Source organism: Gavia stellata, chromosome 14 (genome assembly GCF_030936135.1).
Source record: "Gavia stellata isolate bGavSte3 chromosome 14, bGavSte3.hap2, whole genome shotgun sequence".
Lineage (NCBI taxonomy): Eukaryota > Metazoa > Chordata > Aves > Gaviiformes > Gaviidae > Gavia > Gavia stellata.
The window spans coordinates 24035273-24049049 of NC_082607.1; the positions used below are offsets into that span (position 1 = coordinate 24035273).

General features: G+C 66.6%; 1 protein-coding gene across 2 annotated transcripts in view; it reads right to left on the bottom strand.

Moving 5' to 3' along the window:
- Positions 1-13777, bottom strand: part of NHSL2 (NHS like 2) — a 33942-nt gene that overhangs the window by 9672 nt on the left and 10493 nt on the right. The window contains exon 3 of one of the 2 annotated variants that reach the window (XM_059824346.1): positions 12842-12868. In XM_059824346.1, the coding sequence (XP_059680329.1) occupies positions 12842-12868 (27 nt within the window). Of the gene's footprint in view, positions 1-1982; positions 2049-12841; positions 12869-13777 lie in introns of those variants that run through there. The other variant, XM_059824347.1, reaches the window with a different exon arrangement.

Here is a 13777-nt window from a genome sequence, read left to right on the forward strand (position 1 = left end):
TCCACTGCTGCCCCCTCCATTTCTAAGGGCACCCCAAGGGTGGACCCCACACCCCAGCTTGCTGCACCCCTCCACCCGGCTCACACACAGCCAGCCTTCGGCCTCAGCGTGTGCCGATGCTCCTCGCCTTCTGCCCACACGTCCCCCGGCAGCCACCCCCACCGCCCCCCGCAGAGGCTACGTGGCATCCCCCCGAGACTCGGGGACACCCCCAAAGCTCAGCCCCCCACCACCCCCACCACCTCCCCAAGCTGCCCGGCGTCAGCATCCTGCCGGGGCGCAGCCCCCCACTGCCCTCCCCGGAGCCACAGTATGGGAGCTCACCTCCGCAGCTTCGGCCCCGCTGCCGCAGCACCCCCGGGCACCCACCCTGCGGGCTCCAACCACGTGGGCAAACCGCAGCACCAAAACCCGGGGCCGCCCTGGGGCGAAGCGGAAGCGTGCCCAGGCAGCCAGCGCGGGGGGGCCCAGCACCCTGCCCTGCCCACCGAGCTGCAGGCAGGGCAGAGAGGGCAGCACGGCCAGCTGGCACTGGAGAAAGGGGGAAAGGGCAGCGCAGGGCAGTTGTGGGGGTCCCTGTCCTACAGAGCTTTCCACCCTTCGCAGACACGCGCTCATTTGGGAATACAAGTGAGCCGGCAACATCCTGAGCTGAGGCAGGCAGCGGCGCGGGCATCGCCAAGGCGCTAGCTGGGCTGGTTTCATCTTCCTGGCAGAAGCAGCAGCTGAGGAGGAGAAGGGGTGGGAAAGGGCGGCTCGGGCACCCCAAACCCGTGCCTTGAGGGGATGCATCCTGCTTGCACTACCCTGCGTGCAAGAGCAAGCGTAACACCCTGATGTTTTGGCTTTTGCTCCTTGGGAGCAGTCGCTCAGAGGGTTTTTTGGGCACAGCCCTGCAGCCACTCTCAGCCCGGCATCACACGGCGGCTCTGCGATGTGGTGCAAGGAGCCAGCAGCCCGGCCCGCAGCAGGGGCTGATAAAGCGGCACTGCTGCCTGCGCTCCCGAGGGCTAGGCTGTTTTTGGTAGCGGCCCGGTGCAGGCTTGGTGCAACAGTAGGTTTGGGATGCCTGTGCAAACCATGGCTGCCACCTGCATCCGTGGGGGCTCGGGATGCCCCAGCTGAGCCGGAGCACCCGGCGGGAGGACACAGTGGCCATCGGGAACGGTGCAGCCTGCTGCCCTTGGCGGTGACCCTCCTGCCAAGCTTATCGGTGACAGGCTCAAAATACGAAATGCCTCTGAGGGGCCCCCACCCCGTGGCAAATGCCTGCGGGAGGCAAAGGGCGTCCTGGGAGAGCAGAGCTGGAGGGCTGGCTCCATCCCACACACCCCCAGGACTCTTGACCTGAGCCTGGCCAGCCTCACTGCTGGGGGGAAACTGAGGCACAGCTCCCTGCTGGTGTCAGTCCCCCCTCCCTGCCCTGGGGCTTGTGGAGGGGAGCAGACCGGTGCTGACCGCAGACTGGCGCAGGTATGGGCAGAGGTGTTAAGGACAGGCAGCTGGAGGCCAGGGCTGCCAGAGGCTGCTCCCCGCATGTCCCCATGTCTCCCAGGGGGTCTGCCCCTCTTGGGCTGCAGGCTGGCAGCAGCAAGCTCTGCCCCTCGCCCGGGGCTGGAAGCAGGGGCAGTGCCGGCAGGCAGGGCCACGGCAGCATCCCGCTGGGATGGTCCCTGCTGGGCTGCCCCAGGCAGGGGTGCGAGCCAGCACCATCAGCCGCAGCAGCTGCTGCTACCTCTGTAACTGCTTGCAGAGTCTTACTGAGCGCGAGCAAGTGTTCAGGCTCGGGATGCCGTGGCAACTGTGGCTGTATAAGGACCGGGGCTGAAGCCAAGGGGAGTTTGCTCCAAGGGGAGCTGAGCTGCACTCTCTCCTGGGAAAAGAGTGTTCCTGCAGGACCCCCAGCTGCAGAGCACAGAATACGTGCCCTCCGTGAGCATCTCCCCAAGTCACCCCCATTCCACACCAGCATCCCTATTTACCTACTGCCCAGGCATCCCGGATCCACAGGGAGATATTCGACAGAGCCATCAGGAGTTGTTTCAATTCCGGCCGAAGCTCCCATGAGATGATGCCTCTTACTCGAGCTCGCCGCCAAACTTTTCCTTCTCAAGCTCTCTTCAAGCAAGCGGGAAGCACCAGCAATGCAGATGGTGCCGCTCGGCTCCTCGCTGCCGATGCAGAGGTACCACAGGAGTGATGTAACGGCAGCAGCAGGCGATGCACCATTAGCAGAGCAGCCATGGCAACGGGTATCGGCACAGCGGCAAGCCAGCCGCCGCTGCCGGTCCTAGCACACCGGAAGATGAGGACTGCGAGCTTGGAGGCTGAGACTGATCCCGACAGCAACCCAAACCCCACTGGCAAGGAGATGATGCATCGCAGTGCCGGCAACATACGCCGCCGGCTTCGAGCAAGCGCCCCGGCCCGCCGCCGGCACCGCGACTGCTCGCTCCTGGCGCGTGCGGCTTGATGACATTCCCTGTGGTACGGAGCCAAAGTGCACACTGCTCTGTGACGAGCGCAGAGGAAGAGAAAAGAGCAAACAGCGGGAGCTGGCAGTGGCCGCAGAAAGCACCTCCTGTCCCAAGCTCACCCCCCGCTGAACTCAGACCCGCCGGTCCAGCTGCCCTGCCGGGATGCGGACCTGCTCGCCTTGCCGCAAGCGCTTGCCGTGTGCGGGCTGGAGAGTGCCCCTGTCCAAATCCGGACCCTCCCTGGGACATCGTCCCTCTGTTACACGTCTTGTGGGCACGTCTCTGAGCCCTCAGCAAGGCAGGGCCATCCTTACAGCCGTCTGACCTGCTGGTGGTTGAGGCTGGAGGGGCTGGAAGTTTTTTAGGGGGGTGCCCATGCCAGGATGCCAATGTTGCCCTGCACAGCAAGTCTGCGTGCTTCTGCACAGGTGCCCAGCAGGAGCGTGGGACACTGAAGAATAACACCACCCTGCTGCACTGAATTTGCCGGAGGCTCTTGGCTCTTCTCACTCTCCCTGTTTAACATGCAATCAGCTGATTTTTGTACTGGCAGGAGATAACAGCACCGCAGAAGTTGCTGGCAGGGGTGGTGGGTTTGGCAGCTGTGAGGGTCGCTCAGTTGTGGGGAGAAGGCTGGATTACTTGAGAGGTTTCTATTAAAACCACCAGCAGCAAAACAGTCAATAAGGTCACTGTCCATCAGTAGGGCTCAGAGTTAATAGTGTCCTAGGGCACTCTGCCTGCCTGGCCCTGTGATGAGATCCAGTAAAACAGATAAAAGCCCTCTTTCTCCAGCCAGATCCCAAGTGATCCATCACCTTCGCCTCACGCCTTGTGTAGGGCAGGAGCGGAGGGGATGTGTGTGCTCCCCAAGGACAGTGCCAGCCATGACCCCATACAGACAGACCAGGGGAGCCTCCTGCAGTGGGGTGCCCTGCTGCGGTGGCAGCAGGGTGACAGGGGAACAGCTGATGCTGGTCAAAGTCCTCGTGAGCTGCGGCACCACTGGCTTGGTGACTGCCCTTGAGCCCAGCAGGTGCGGCGGCCGGGCAGTGGGTGAGGGCCACTAGTGAAAAGCCGCGCCAGGTACGTTTGGCTCCAGCAACGCGAGCCGGGACACTGTCAGGGATTTTTGGCAGGCAGGGAAGGCGCGTGTGCTGTGGGGAGGACTTGGCCAGCGAGCCCGGCACAGGAGGAGCCCCAGCGCGCCATCCGCCTGTGCTGCGGGGACGGGAACCGACCGCAGCCGCGCTCACAGCGGGGCTTGGCCTGGTACCGCAGCCGGCCAAGATGAACTCAGGCTGCTCTGTGCCAAGGGGCTGAGAGCTGCCGCTCCCGAGGATGGAGCAGCAGCCCTGGTACTGGTGGGGGATGCTCTGGGCCTGGCCGTGGGTGCTTTCATCACCCTGCCTTTGCCGCCCCAGAGCCTGGCCGGACCCAGGTCCCAGCAGCAAGCCACCAGTCACGGGTGGCAGGATCAGACCCCTTGGAGCCCTTCTCCCAGCCCTGCCATGTCTCCCTAGCAGCCCGGCTTCCTCCTCGTATCGCAACCCTCGCTCTCATGCGCTTCCCAGCCAAAAAACCAGGCACGAGCCTTTCCCGAGAGCCTCAGGAAACCCGGCACGGCAACCTGCCAGCCCCAGCCCCAGCCCCAGCCAGTCCTTGGCACCCCGGCACAGCATTGCTGTGCACCGCGGCCAAGGGCACCCCAAGCACAGGGCGGCCGAGGCCAGCTGCCCGCTAGCTTTCCCCTGATGATGTCCCCAGCCTGGCTGGGATGGTTCGGCAGCGCGTGGATGCCTGGGGCAGCGCTCGCAGCTCTCCCAGGCGCGTGGGCTGCCTGTGCCAGAGAGGCTGCAGCCCCTCACCGGGCAGGGGTGCTTCCAGGAAAGCACCATTTCCCCTGTGCCTGGCTGGTTTTACACTCCACGGGGCTGGGACAATGCGAGGAAGTTGCCTGAGAGGGGAACGCGGCCAGGCCCCGGACAAAGGGGCCCGAGATGTGAAATCAGCCACAGCAAGAGCGATGGCGAGAGCAGTGAGGGCCCCGGCTGACTGCGATGTGGGCTGACCCACGCTCCTGCAGTCCCCGCTCCTGCCACCACCAGCAAGGGAGAGCTGCCAGGAGGGTACAGCACCACAGGGCCGGCTAGGATCTGTCCCAGAGGGGCTCAGCCGCAGCCGGAGGAGCCGTCAGTGGGACGCACGGGCTTCTCTGTGCTTCTCTTGCTTTGTCAGAGAACAAGGACGCCCCAAGGGGCTGGGGAACAGCAGCAAGGATTTAAAAGGGAAGGGGACAGACCACAGCTGAGGCCAGGCTGGGAAAGGCGGGACAAGACCCACGCTGCCGGGCAGCACCGACCCCATGGCTATTGCACGGCCTCCGGAGACGAGAGCCTCCGCATCCCCATGCCCGAGAGGTCACGCCAACCCGGGGCCTTGCCCTGCAGAGCGAAGGCACCTGCAAACTCCACCACCCTCGCTGCCCGCTCCTCTCGGAGGAGGCTGCGCCGCTGCCTTACCTGCCCGGTGCCAGGGCGCCAGGAGCCACTCCGCCTTGGCCATGGCTGCGGGCGCGGGCAGGAGGGTGCCCGCTCCTGCCGCCCGGGAGCCCTCGGTTCAAAAACAGGCTGAGCGGAGCGAGCTTCCTCCGCCTTCCCCGCCCGCGGCCGGCTCCAGCCCGGGGGGAGAGGAAGCGACCAGGAACTGGCTGTTTGAGTCAGCGCCGCAGCCCATTGTCCCGGCCCCGGCCCCGGCCCCTCTTCCTTCCCCGCCACCGGCCCGGGGGAGGGATGGCGGAGGGGCTGTGGTTTTGCACAGCCCATCCTCCGTCCATCCACCCTGTCCACCACCCTGCCGGCGGCTCGCCCGGGGGTCCTGCAAAGGCGGTGGGTTGGGGCAGAGGGGCCCGTCCCTCTCTCCGTACGTCCCCGCTGCAGTGCCCGGAGAGGGGACGGGGTCCTGGGGGCCGTGGCAAGGACAGGCTGGGCTCCCCCCGGCTAGGAGCCAAAACATCCCCCAGCCACGTCCAGAGCAGCAACCGGCACTGCCTGAGAGCCACGGGTGACTTGGGGGGACACCAGCGCATGCTGGCTCATCCGCCCCAGCAGAGCACGGCTGTTCCTGCGTGTCCCAGCTGGAGCAGCCCAGCTGGAGCAGCCGTCGGCATCCTCACCTGGAAATCGGCGCCCTGGAGCCTGCCGCTGCCTCCCAGCTGGGTCGAGCTGCCTCTTCCCCCAGGCTCTCAACACTTACTAGCTAAAAAAAGTGGGGGAGCTTTCTGAATTCACCTGACTTTGCCCTGGAAGCTGTAAGAGCCCCCAGAGCTTTCTCTCGCTTTGGCTCCTTCCAAGAGCTGCAAGCAAAGGCTCCTCAGAGACCACTTTCCCAGCGCCCCAGGCGTTTGTAAAGCTGAGCCTGCTTTTCCCAGAGGACGGAGGCCCCTGGGAGCCAGGACTGCAGCAGAGATGGGGAATGCAGCCCTGAGCCCTGGCTTACTTCAGGAATTGGCTTTGGGGCTGCTGGGGCAGCGCAGGGAGCACGTGCCTTGCCAGGGGCTGGTACCGTCCACCCCCATGCCAGGCATGCAGCAACACCGCAGACCCAAACGATGGGATGGGTAAAGGATGGAACAAACCAGCAGAGTTCATTTTCCCCCTGGCAACCCAGGCAGCACTTGCACGTGGCTCTGACAGACGGGGGGACGCGGAGACCTGCCCCAATGGCCGGTGCTTCTTCTGGGACCCTGTCCCTCAGTTACAGTGCCAGCCGAGGACAGACGCAATAACTGGAGAGCTGCCCCCCAGCCCCACCAGACCATTGGGCACAGAGACCTGCGAACTCATCACATCGGTTCCAGCAGCCTACGAACATGCTGCGTTCTCTGACGAGCCCTTCCACACACCGCCACACTCGCAAGCAAGCACCCTGGGCTCAGGAGCAGCCTGCTTGGCTCTTCCGATGGCGAGGAAGGGGTGCAGGGGGACGCGAGCCCTCACCAGAGTTAGAGGAGCATTCAAGATGCATATTGGCCAAGTGTGCAGCGCCAAGGTTCGAATGCCCCAGACTCATGCAGCCTTTCCCAGCCCATGGAGACATGAGGAAGGCTGGATTTTAACGGTCAGGGATGCCAGCGTAAAGACCCCTCTGTGTGCTGCCCTGTGCATGGGGCAGAAGAACGATCCTGCCTAAGATGAGCCAAGGTACCGCCTGGCACAGCAGGTCCCTGCCCTCCTCTCCCAGCCGGCGGGTGTCCCACCCTGCCGCCGACCCAGACCCACCGCAGGGCTGCTTCTTATCAAGTTTCAGCTCCTTTCCCTCAGCAGATAAGCTCCAGCCTGGACCCAACGTCGCCTCTCCGCAAGGAAGCCTGCGTGTAGCTGCTCAGGAATGCCTAAGCCATTGAGGTCCCAGCAGCCCCAAGCCTAAATGGCCTGGGAGCATCCAAGCATTCGCCCCAGCTTCACGCCCGAGATGAGTTTCGAGCTGTCCAGTGCCAAATCCCATTCCTCCCTGCTCCCAGCAGCCAGCCACGCACAGCTCTGCTGTCTCCCCAGGGGAGGCCAGGCACAGGGAAGAAGATCTGCTGGAGATCTCCGCACGCACCCTGCACCCGAGGACGGAGATGAACAAGCTTCGGTGCAAAGGCTGGCCTCGCAAACCCCCCTTGGGCCCTTCCCGGCAGCGCTGGGAAGGCGATTTGCAACTCCCAAGAATCCCTTTGATGATGCAGAAGTGCGATTAGCTCCTGTCCCACTCTGAGCCGCGCCGGACAGTTGCAAGGGTGGGAGAGGCAGGCAGGGAGCAGGCCAGCATCCCCTGGCCCACTCTGAGCCCAGCAGTCCAGTCCCTGCTCGCCTCCCGTGCCCCGTGAGATGGGAGCCGAGGGCGATGTGCTGGGTACCAACCGGCACAGCATCCTTCATCCCTCAGGACCTGCCAGATCAGCGTCCCTCCTGATCCCCCGTGCAACCAAAGCTCTTTTGCCCCGTTTCAGTGCTCTGCAACAATCGCTACAACGTCGGCTGCAAAATTAGACAAGAGACAGGCTGTACTTCCACCCCCTCTGCCCGCTAATTATTAAGCTGTGACAGTCGGGCTGTGACAATCACTCCCCATTTTCTTGCAGCTTCTAAGCAATTTTCCTGAGGTCTCTCCCAGGGCTGGCAGCTCCCTGCTGCTGCCCGCACTGCTGTGTCCCGACTCCCGAGCCAGTGGCCAGGCAAAGGGCAGTGGGCGCGGGAGCCGGGGCTGGGAGAGCCCGTCACGCTGCACTCCGGGGCACATGGGGAAACAGACCTGAGATGGGCCCCTGAGCCAGGAGCCATGGCAGACCCCAGCCTCCCGGGTCTTCTGGCATTTCCAGGAGCTGGGCTGGGTCGGGGAGGGGAGCTGGAGTCCTGGGTGTCTGGAAAGGGTTGCTGAACTGCCTGGGCCAGCCGGGTGGGGAGTGACCGGACAGGTCCTGCCTGCTTGTTCGACCCAGCTTTTTAGAGGGCACCTGCGCTCGGCTGCCCGCTCCCAGCTCAGAGCGAGCCCTCCGCTCGTCCTGCTCCCCGCAAATGTTCCCTGCAGATTTGCAGGGCCTTCTGCCTGTCTTAGATAATTTGTGGTATGAGGTCCCTCAGAGACACCCACTGCCTTCACTATCGGTGGGGAAAAGGGGCTGGGGGTGCGGGGGGTTATGCAGGCATGGGCTCCCTGCCTGGGCAGGACCCAGCTCCAGGGCCAGCAAGCGCAAGGCTTCCCCGCTGCTGGAATGGCTCTCCACTGCCCGGGGCTGGCTCCCCACACCTTGGGGCTGGCTCCCCACACCTTGGGGCTGGCTCCTGCTGCCTGGGGCTGGCTCCCCACCCTTGGAGCTGGTTCCCCGCAGCTCAGGGCTGGCTCCCCATGGTTGGAGCTGGCTCCTCGCTGCTTGAAGCTGGCTCCCCACTGCCCGGGGCCGGCTCCCCACTGCCCGGGGCCGGCTCCCCGTGGCTGGAGCTGGCTCCCTGCAGCTTAGGGTGTGGGTCAGCACCTGTTCCACACGCCGGAGGCCCACGGCGTGCCCCACCGCGAGCCCCATCCCTCGCTGGCCCCGCCAGCGAGGCCAAGCCTCAGCTGGAGGTGACCTCTCCCCGCGTCCTCCAAGCGACCCACAGGGGCCGGGTGGCCCGGGGGGGCGGCGGCAGAGGCCGGCCCCCCCTCCCCTGCTGCTGCCGCCGGCTCCATCCCAGCCCGCGGCGCCCGGGGGGGCGGCGGGGGCCGCGCGGGGAGCGGGTCCGGTCCCGCCCCGTCCCGTCCCCCGGTACCTGTTGCTGAGCGCATCCTGCCCCGCCGCTGGCTGCGCGGCGCCTTCCGCTGCGCGTTGCCCATCCTCCGCCGCGGCCCGCCCGGCCCAGGTGGTCAGAGCGCCGCCGCCCCCGGGCCGCTCCCCGCCGGCTCCATGCCTCCCCCGCCGCCGGGCCCGCCGCGCCGCGCCGCCCCGCCGCGCCGAGCGGGGAGGAGGAGCCGCCGGGCCGGGCCGGGCCGGGCCCAGCCGGGCCGCATCGCATCGCGCCGCACCGGGCGCCCCCCTCCCCGCCGCATCCGCGCGGCGGCCGCCGGCCCGGCCGCCCCCTCGGAGCCCGCCCGCCGCCGCGCCGGGAGCGTCCGCGCTGCCGGGCGGGCGCCCAATGGCGGCTGCTGCGGGGGGCGGACGGACGGGGGCAGCGGGGCCGGGCGGGCGGGGGGGGGGGGTGGGGGCTGGGCAGCCCCCCGGGGGGCTGGGGGTGGGTGGGGGGCACCGGGGCTGGGCAGTCCCCCGGGGTGCTGGGGGTGGGTGGGGGGCACCGGGGCTGGGCAGCCCCCCGGGGGGCTGGGGTGAAGGTGCTGGGAGAGGGTGGGGGGCACCGGGGCTGGGCAGTCCCCCAGGGGGCTGGGGGTGGGTGGGGGGCACCGGGGCTGGGCAGCCCCCCGGGGGGCTGGGGGTGGGTGGGGGGCACCGGGGCTGGGCAGCCCCCCGGGGGGCTGGGGTGAAGGTGCTGGGAGAGGGTGGGGGGCACCGGGGCTGGGCAGCCCCCCGGGGGGCAGGGCTGGGTGGGGGGTCCTGGCGCTTGGCAGGCCCCTGGGCTGATGGGGCTGGGTGGGGGTGTCCTGGGGCTGGATGGGGGACCCGGGGCTGGCCCGGTGGGGTGGCAGGCTGAGCAGGGGATGGAGGGAGGCAAGAGGGCGGGGAGCGTGGCAGCTCTGAGAGCAGCTTGAGCCGTGCACTGTGCGGTGGGAGACAGGAGGTGCGGGGTGAGCTCCTGCGCCCAGCACCCCATGGGGAAAGCCTGTGTGAGAGCCACGGGACACTGCAAGAGCCAGGCCTGTGGGTGATGAGGTCTCTGGTAGGAGAAATGGCGGGGGGGGAGGTGTCTCTGGCTGGCAGCATCTCCAGCAGCCCCATCCCTGGCACTGAGCATCCCAGGCAGCGCCACATCTGCACAAGGCTGAGCTGCACTCAGGGACCCCCTACAAGAGGGCTGCACGCCTGGATCAACTATTGCCCTTGGGCTCCTTCTTCCCCCAGCCCAAACCTCACCATATCCCTCTGATGGGAAAAAAAACACTCCCAGGTAGGGGTAAACTTGCTCAGTGTGCCCCCGCCTCCAGCAAGTGAATGTCCCTTTGCACCCAGGAGCTGGAGGTAGTTGGTGATAGCTCAGCCCGGCTGCTCCGTCCCAGGCTGGAGCATCCCTTACACGCCGAAGCTCTGCATCCGCGTAGCGACAGAAAGGACCAGAAAGCGCTGGGAGGTTGTTATGGAAACAGCCACAAATTGGATCAGTACTTGGCGCAAGGAGCGGTTTGTGTGACTGATGTGGGAGCAGGTGGGTGTGACAGCCGCAGCGGTGCGGGGGCCCCGCGGTGGCACCCCCAGCTCCCGTGGCCCTGTGCAGTGCCCCCGTGCCGGGGCGGGGCTGCGGCAGCGCCTTGGCTCGCAGGGACAGCCGGCGATGGGGCCACGGCAGGCGCTGCAGGCAGTGCAGGCGTGCTATCACCTCACCCTGGCCTCCGCACACTCTCCAGGAAGAGGAAGATGAAGGATGGAGGCGAGCCTGGGGTGGTTTGTAGAAAAGCCATTGAGAAAATACTTTCTCCCATTCCCCCAAGCCCCCAGCCAAGCCAAGGCACGCAGTGTCGAGCCAGGCTGCAGTGGCACCTCTGCAAACGGCCCCGTTGTGGGTCATGGGGTCCGCAATTCAACAGCACAGCCGGCTTTCCGCACCCAGTCCTGGGGACCCGAGCAAGCTACGCATCACTCCTAGCTACTCGTCGTCTCTTGCAGCGAAGCCCTAGACCCCGTGTCCTCCTCCGAGCCCCGTGGGTGCATGCAGCTCGCCTGCGCCTTCCCAACTGTGCGCTTCGTGCAGCCCAAGCGAGCTCCCCGCGCGCTGCGGGGTGGCTCCTGGAGGGTCCTTCCCACCCGCAGCACAGGGGTGCACCGTGACGGGGCCCGCGAAGGCTGGAGGGTGCACGCGGCCGAGCGTGCCCTGGCTGCCCGCTGCCGGCGTGGAGCAGGGGAAAAGCCCGCGCCGGTGGCTCCATCCAGTCCCGAGCGCAGGGAGTGGCTCAGCATTCCCTTTCTAAAGTAGTCCCTCTCCTGGCAGAGAAAGCAGCTTCTTGGAAGAAGCCATAAACACTCGCTAAGTGGACGAGCTGATTATTTTCCGGCCAAGAGACCATGTTAAAAAAACAATAACCAGCAAGGCAGATGAGCTCATTGGAGAACAGCGGCTCAGGGCTGGGCCACGGCCGGGGAGCGGGCCAAGGGCTGCGCGGCCCCGCACGGGCACTGCGGGGCGCCGGCAGCACCGCGCGTCGCTCCCACGGCTGCCCGAGACCCTGAGGGGTCCCGCATGCCGGCAGAGCGGGTGCCGGCGGGGGCACGGCCGCTGGCAGGGCCCCGGCCGAGCTGGGAGGCTGAGCCCAGGCCGCCGAGCCCCACGGCGGGCAGCCCCTCCGCTCGCCCCGCTGAAGGTGACCTCCCGCCGTCCCGCACGGCCGCGCTGCCCCGGCCCGGCCCTGGCAGGGAATCTGCCTGCAGCGACGGAAAAGCTGGGCTGAAACTGCCGTGCCACCTCGTGTCCCCGCCGGGTTCTGCATTCCTGGCATTCCTCCCGTGCAGCAACATCTTTCCTTGCTCCGTGCCCCGGGAGCTGCACCGAGGCACGAACCCGTCCTCCCTGGGACGGGGAATCGCCGGCGGTGCCCTCCGTCCTCCCGCTTTGCCCGCGGCTGGAGGAAGCGGCAGCCTGGTCCCGCCGAGCAGCCCTGTCCCCCGCAGCCCGCCGGAGCCCGTCGCTAAGCCGCGCACGGGCCGGGCGTATGGGGGGACACATCCTGCAAGTGCTGCAAGGGGCTGCACCAGCCTGCCGACCCCGCGCGCCGAGCCCCAGAGCCTGGCATCACGGTGCCCAGCTGGCTTATGGCCGTGGCACAGCCAGGCTCTTCTCCAGGCTCAGGACCACCGCTCTGGGCCCTCCCAGCTGCTCAGGGCTGGGAAAACACACGGTGGGCTCAGCGCCGGGGTCCTCTGACAGCCACTGTGCCACCAGCACAGGACACGCTGCAAGGCAACCGCTGCCCATGCAGAGGTCAGGCCCAGGGGACACGGGGACCCCGTCCCTGATCACCCCAACGACCTGCACCTTCACACCCAGTCACTCAGAGCTTCCTCTGGCGCAGGAAAACTGAACGTACCCCAAAACTGCTGTACAAGAGAACCAGCGCAGACCCGCACTGCCAGGGCGAGCCACGATTCCATCACTAGTTTGTGTCATTTATGAGCCATCACAGGAGACGGGGTGCAAGGCATGGCACAGGCATCTCCCCCCACACAGCCACCGGATCCCCCAGCACCTCTGCCTGCAGCGGTAGGAGGTGGGCAGCAGCGCAGGGGCATGCTGGGCGCTTTCCTCCTGACAGGGTCCCTGCGGATGCTCCCTGCCCGAGCCAGTGGTGAGGAAGAGGAGGGACACATCCAGCCCTAGGGCTGGGCATGGGCACTGCCCAGGGACCGGAGGGCACTGCATCCCCCCTCATGGGGCTCTGCCCGCTGTCACCATCGGTGTGTCCCAGCGCTGTGAACTCTCGCATGACAGGCAGCGGGGCGCCCAGCCGGCCCCATACCGCCATCCCCATCGCTCAGCGCGTGAGGGTAGGAGCCAGAAGGAGCCAAGCAGGCGGCTCTGCCAGCCCCAGCCATGCAGGAAAGCCCTGGAGCTGCCCACTGCCAGCACCCGCCTTTGGAGATGGCTGCCCATCCCGTGCCGCGCACCCACCATGCTCCCTGCTCTCGTCTTGCCGTGCTGCCAGTGAGTCCAGCGGGCGGGGAGGAGGATAAAACTTCTACGTACCCAGCTCTGCCTCCTCCTCTTCCTCTCCTTGCAGGGACCGTGGCCACGGGGTACGAAAACTGCCCCGTGCCCTGTGGGCTGCTCCGAACCCCCATGGCCACTCATGGGGTGAGCTGGCGGCTACCCCAGCCGGGAGTGGGGGAACAGCCACGGCGCCAACTCTGCCGCTTGCTCACTTGCTAACGCTAACTCGATCCAGGTTTGCTGGGAGAAAGGCTGGATGGAAATGCTTCTCCCACCCCAGCCCAGGCCCTTCTTAAAGATATAGCTACACGTCCCCGCTGCAGATGCCGGAGCCATGGAGACGGAGCGGGGCCGGAGCATCCTGCCAGCCTGCCCCAGATGGCATGGCTGCCAGCTGGCATCCCTCCAGCAGGTCCCGAGAGCCGCAATGAGGGGCACGATTGGTTGGACCCCTGGAGAGGAGATGCCACCCCACCACCCACGCTGCCGCGCTGTGCCAGCCTGCGTGGCTGCTGTGGGCAGCGCCAGCCTCCCCTCTCCTGTAATTAACAACCGGGTGAAGGGCTTTGCTCCAGACTCCAGCCTGGAGCGGGTCGAGCAGCCCCCCCTTGCCTATCTACAGGAAGGGGACGGTCCCACAGCGCTCTCCATGCCAGCAAGAGCACTGGGCTCAGGCACGCTCCCAGGGGGGCTCGGGGAAAGGCTTTAGGAGACCCTTGCCAAAGCACGGGTGGTACAGGCTGATGGGCACCATGCGCGACCCACCAACCTGCCCCTCACTGCCTGCCCAGAGCTCCTGGGTCTGCCTGGGGGCTTCCCTTAACCATGGCCCTTCCCCGGAGCTGGAGAAGTCCCAGGGAAGGAGCAGGACAACGTGTGGGGCAGGCAAGGCATCCTGCCACCCTGCCCTCACCTCTTGCTATGCCTGTCCTGGGGGCCAGCAGGCAGCTTTTGCCGGCGGAAATCCCCCCC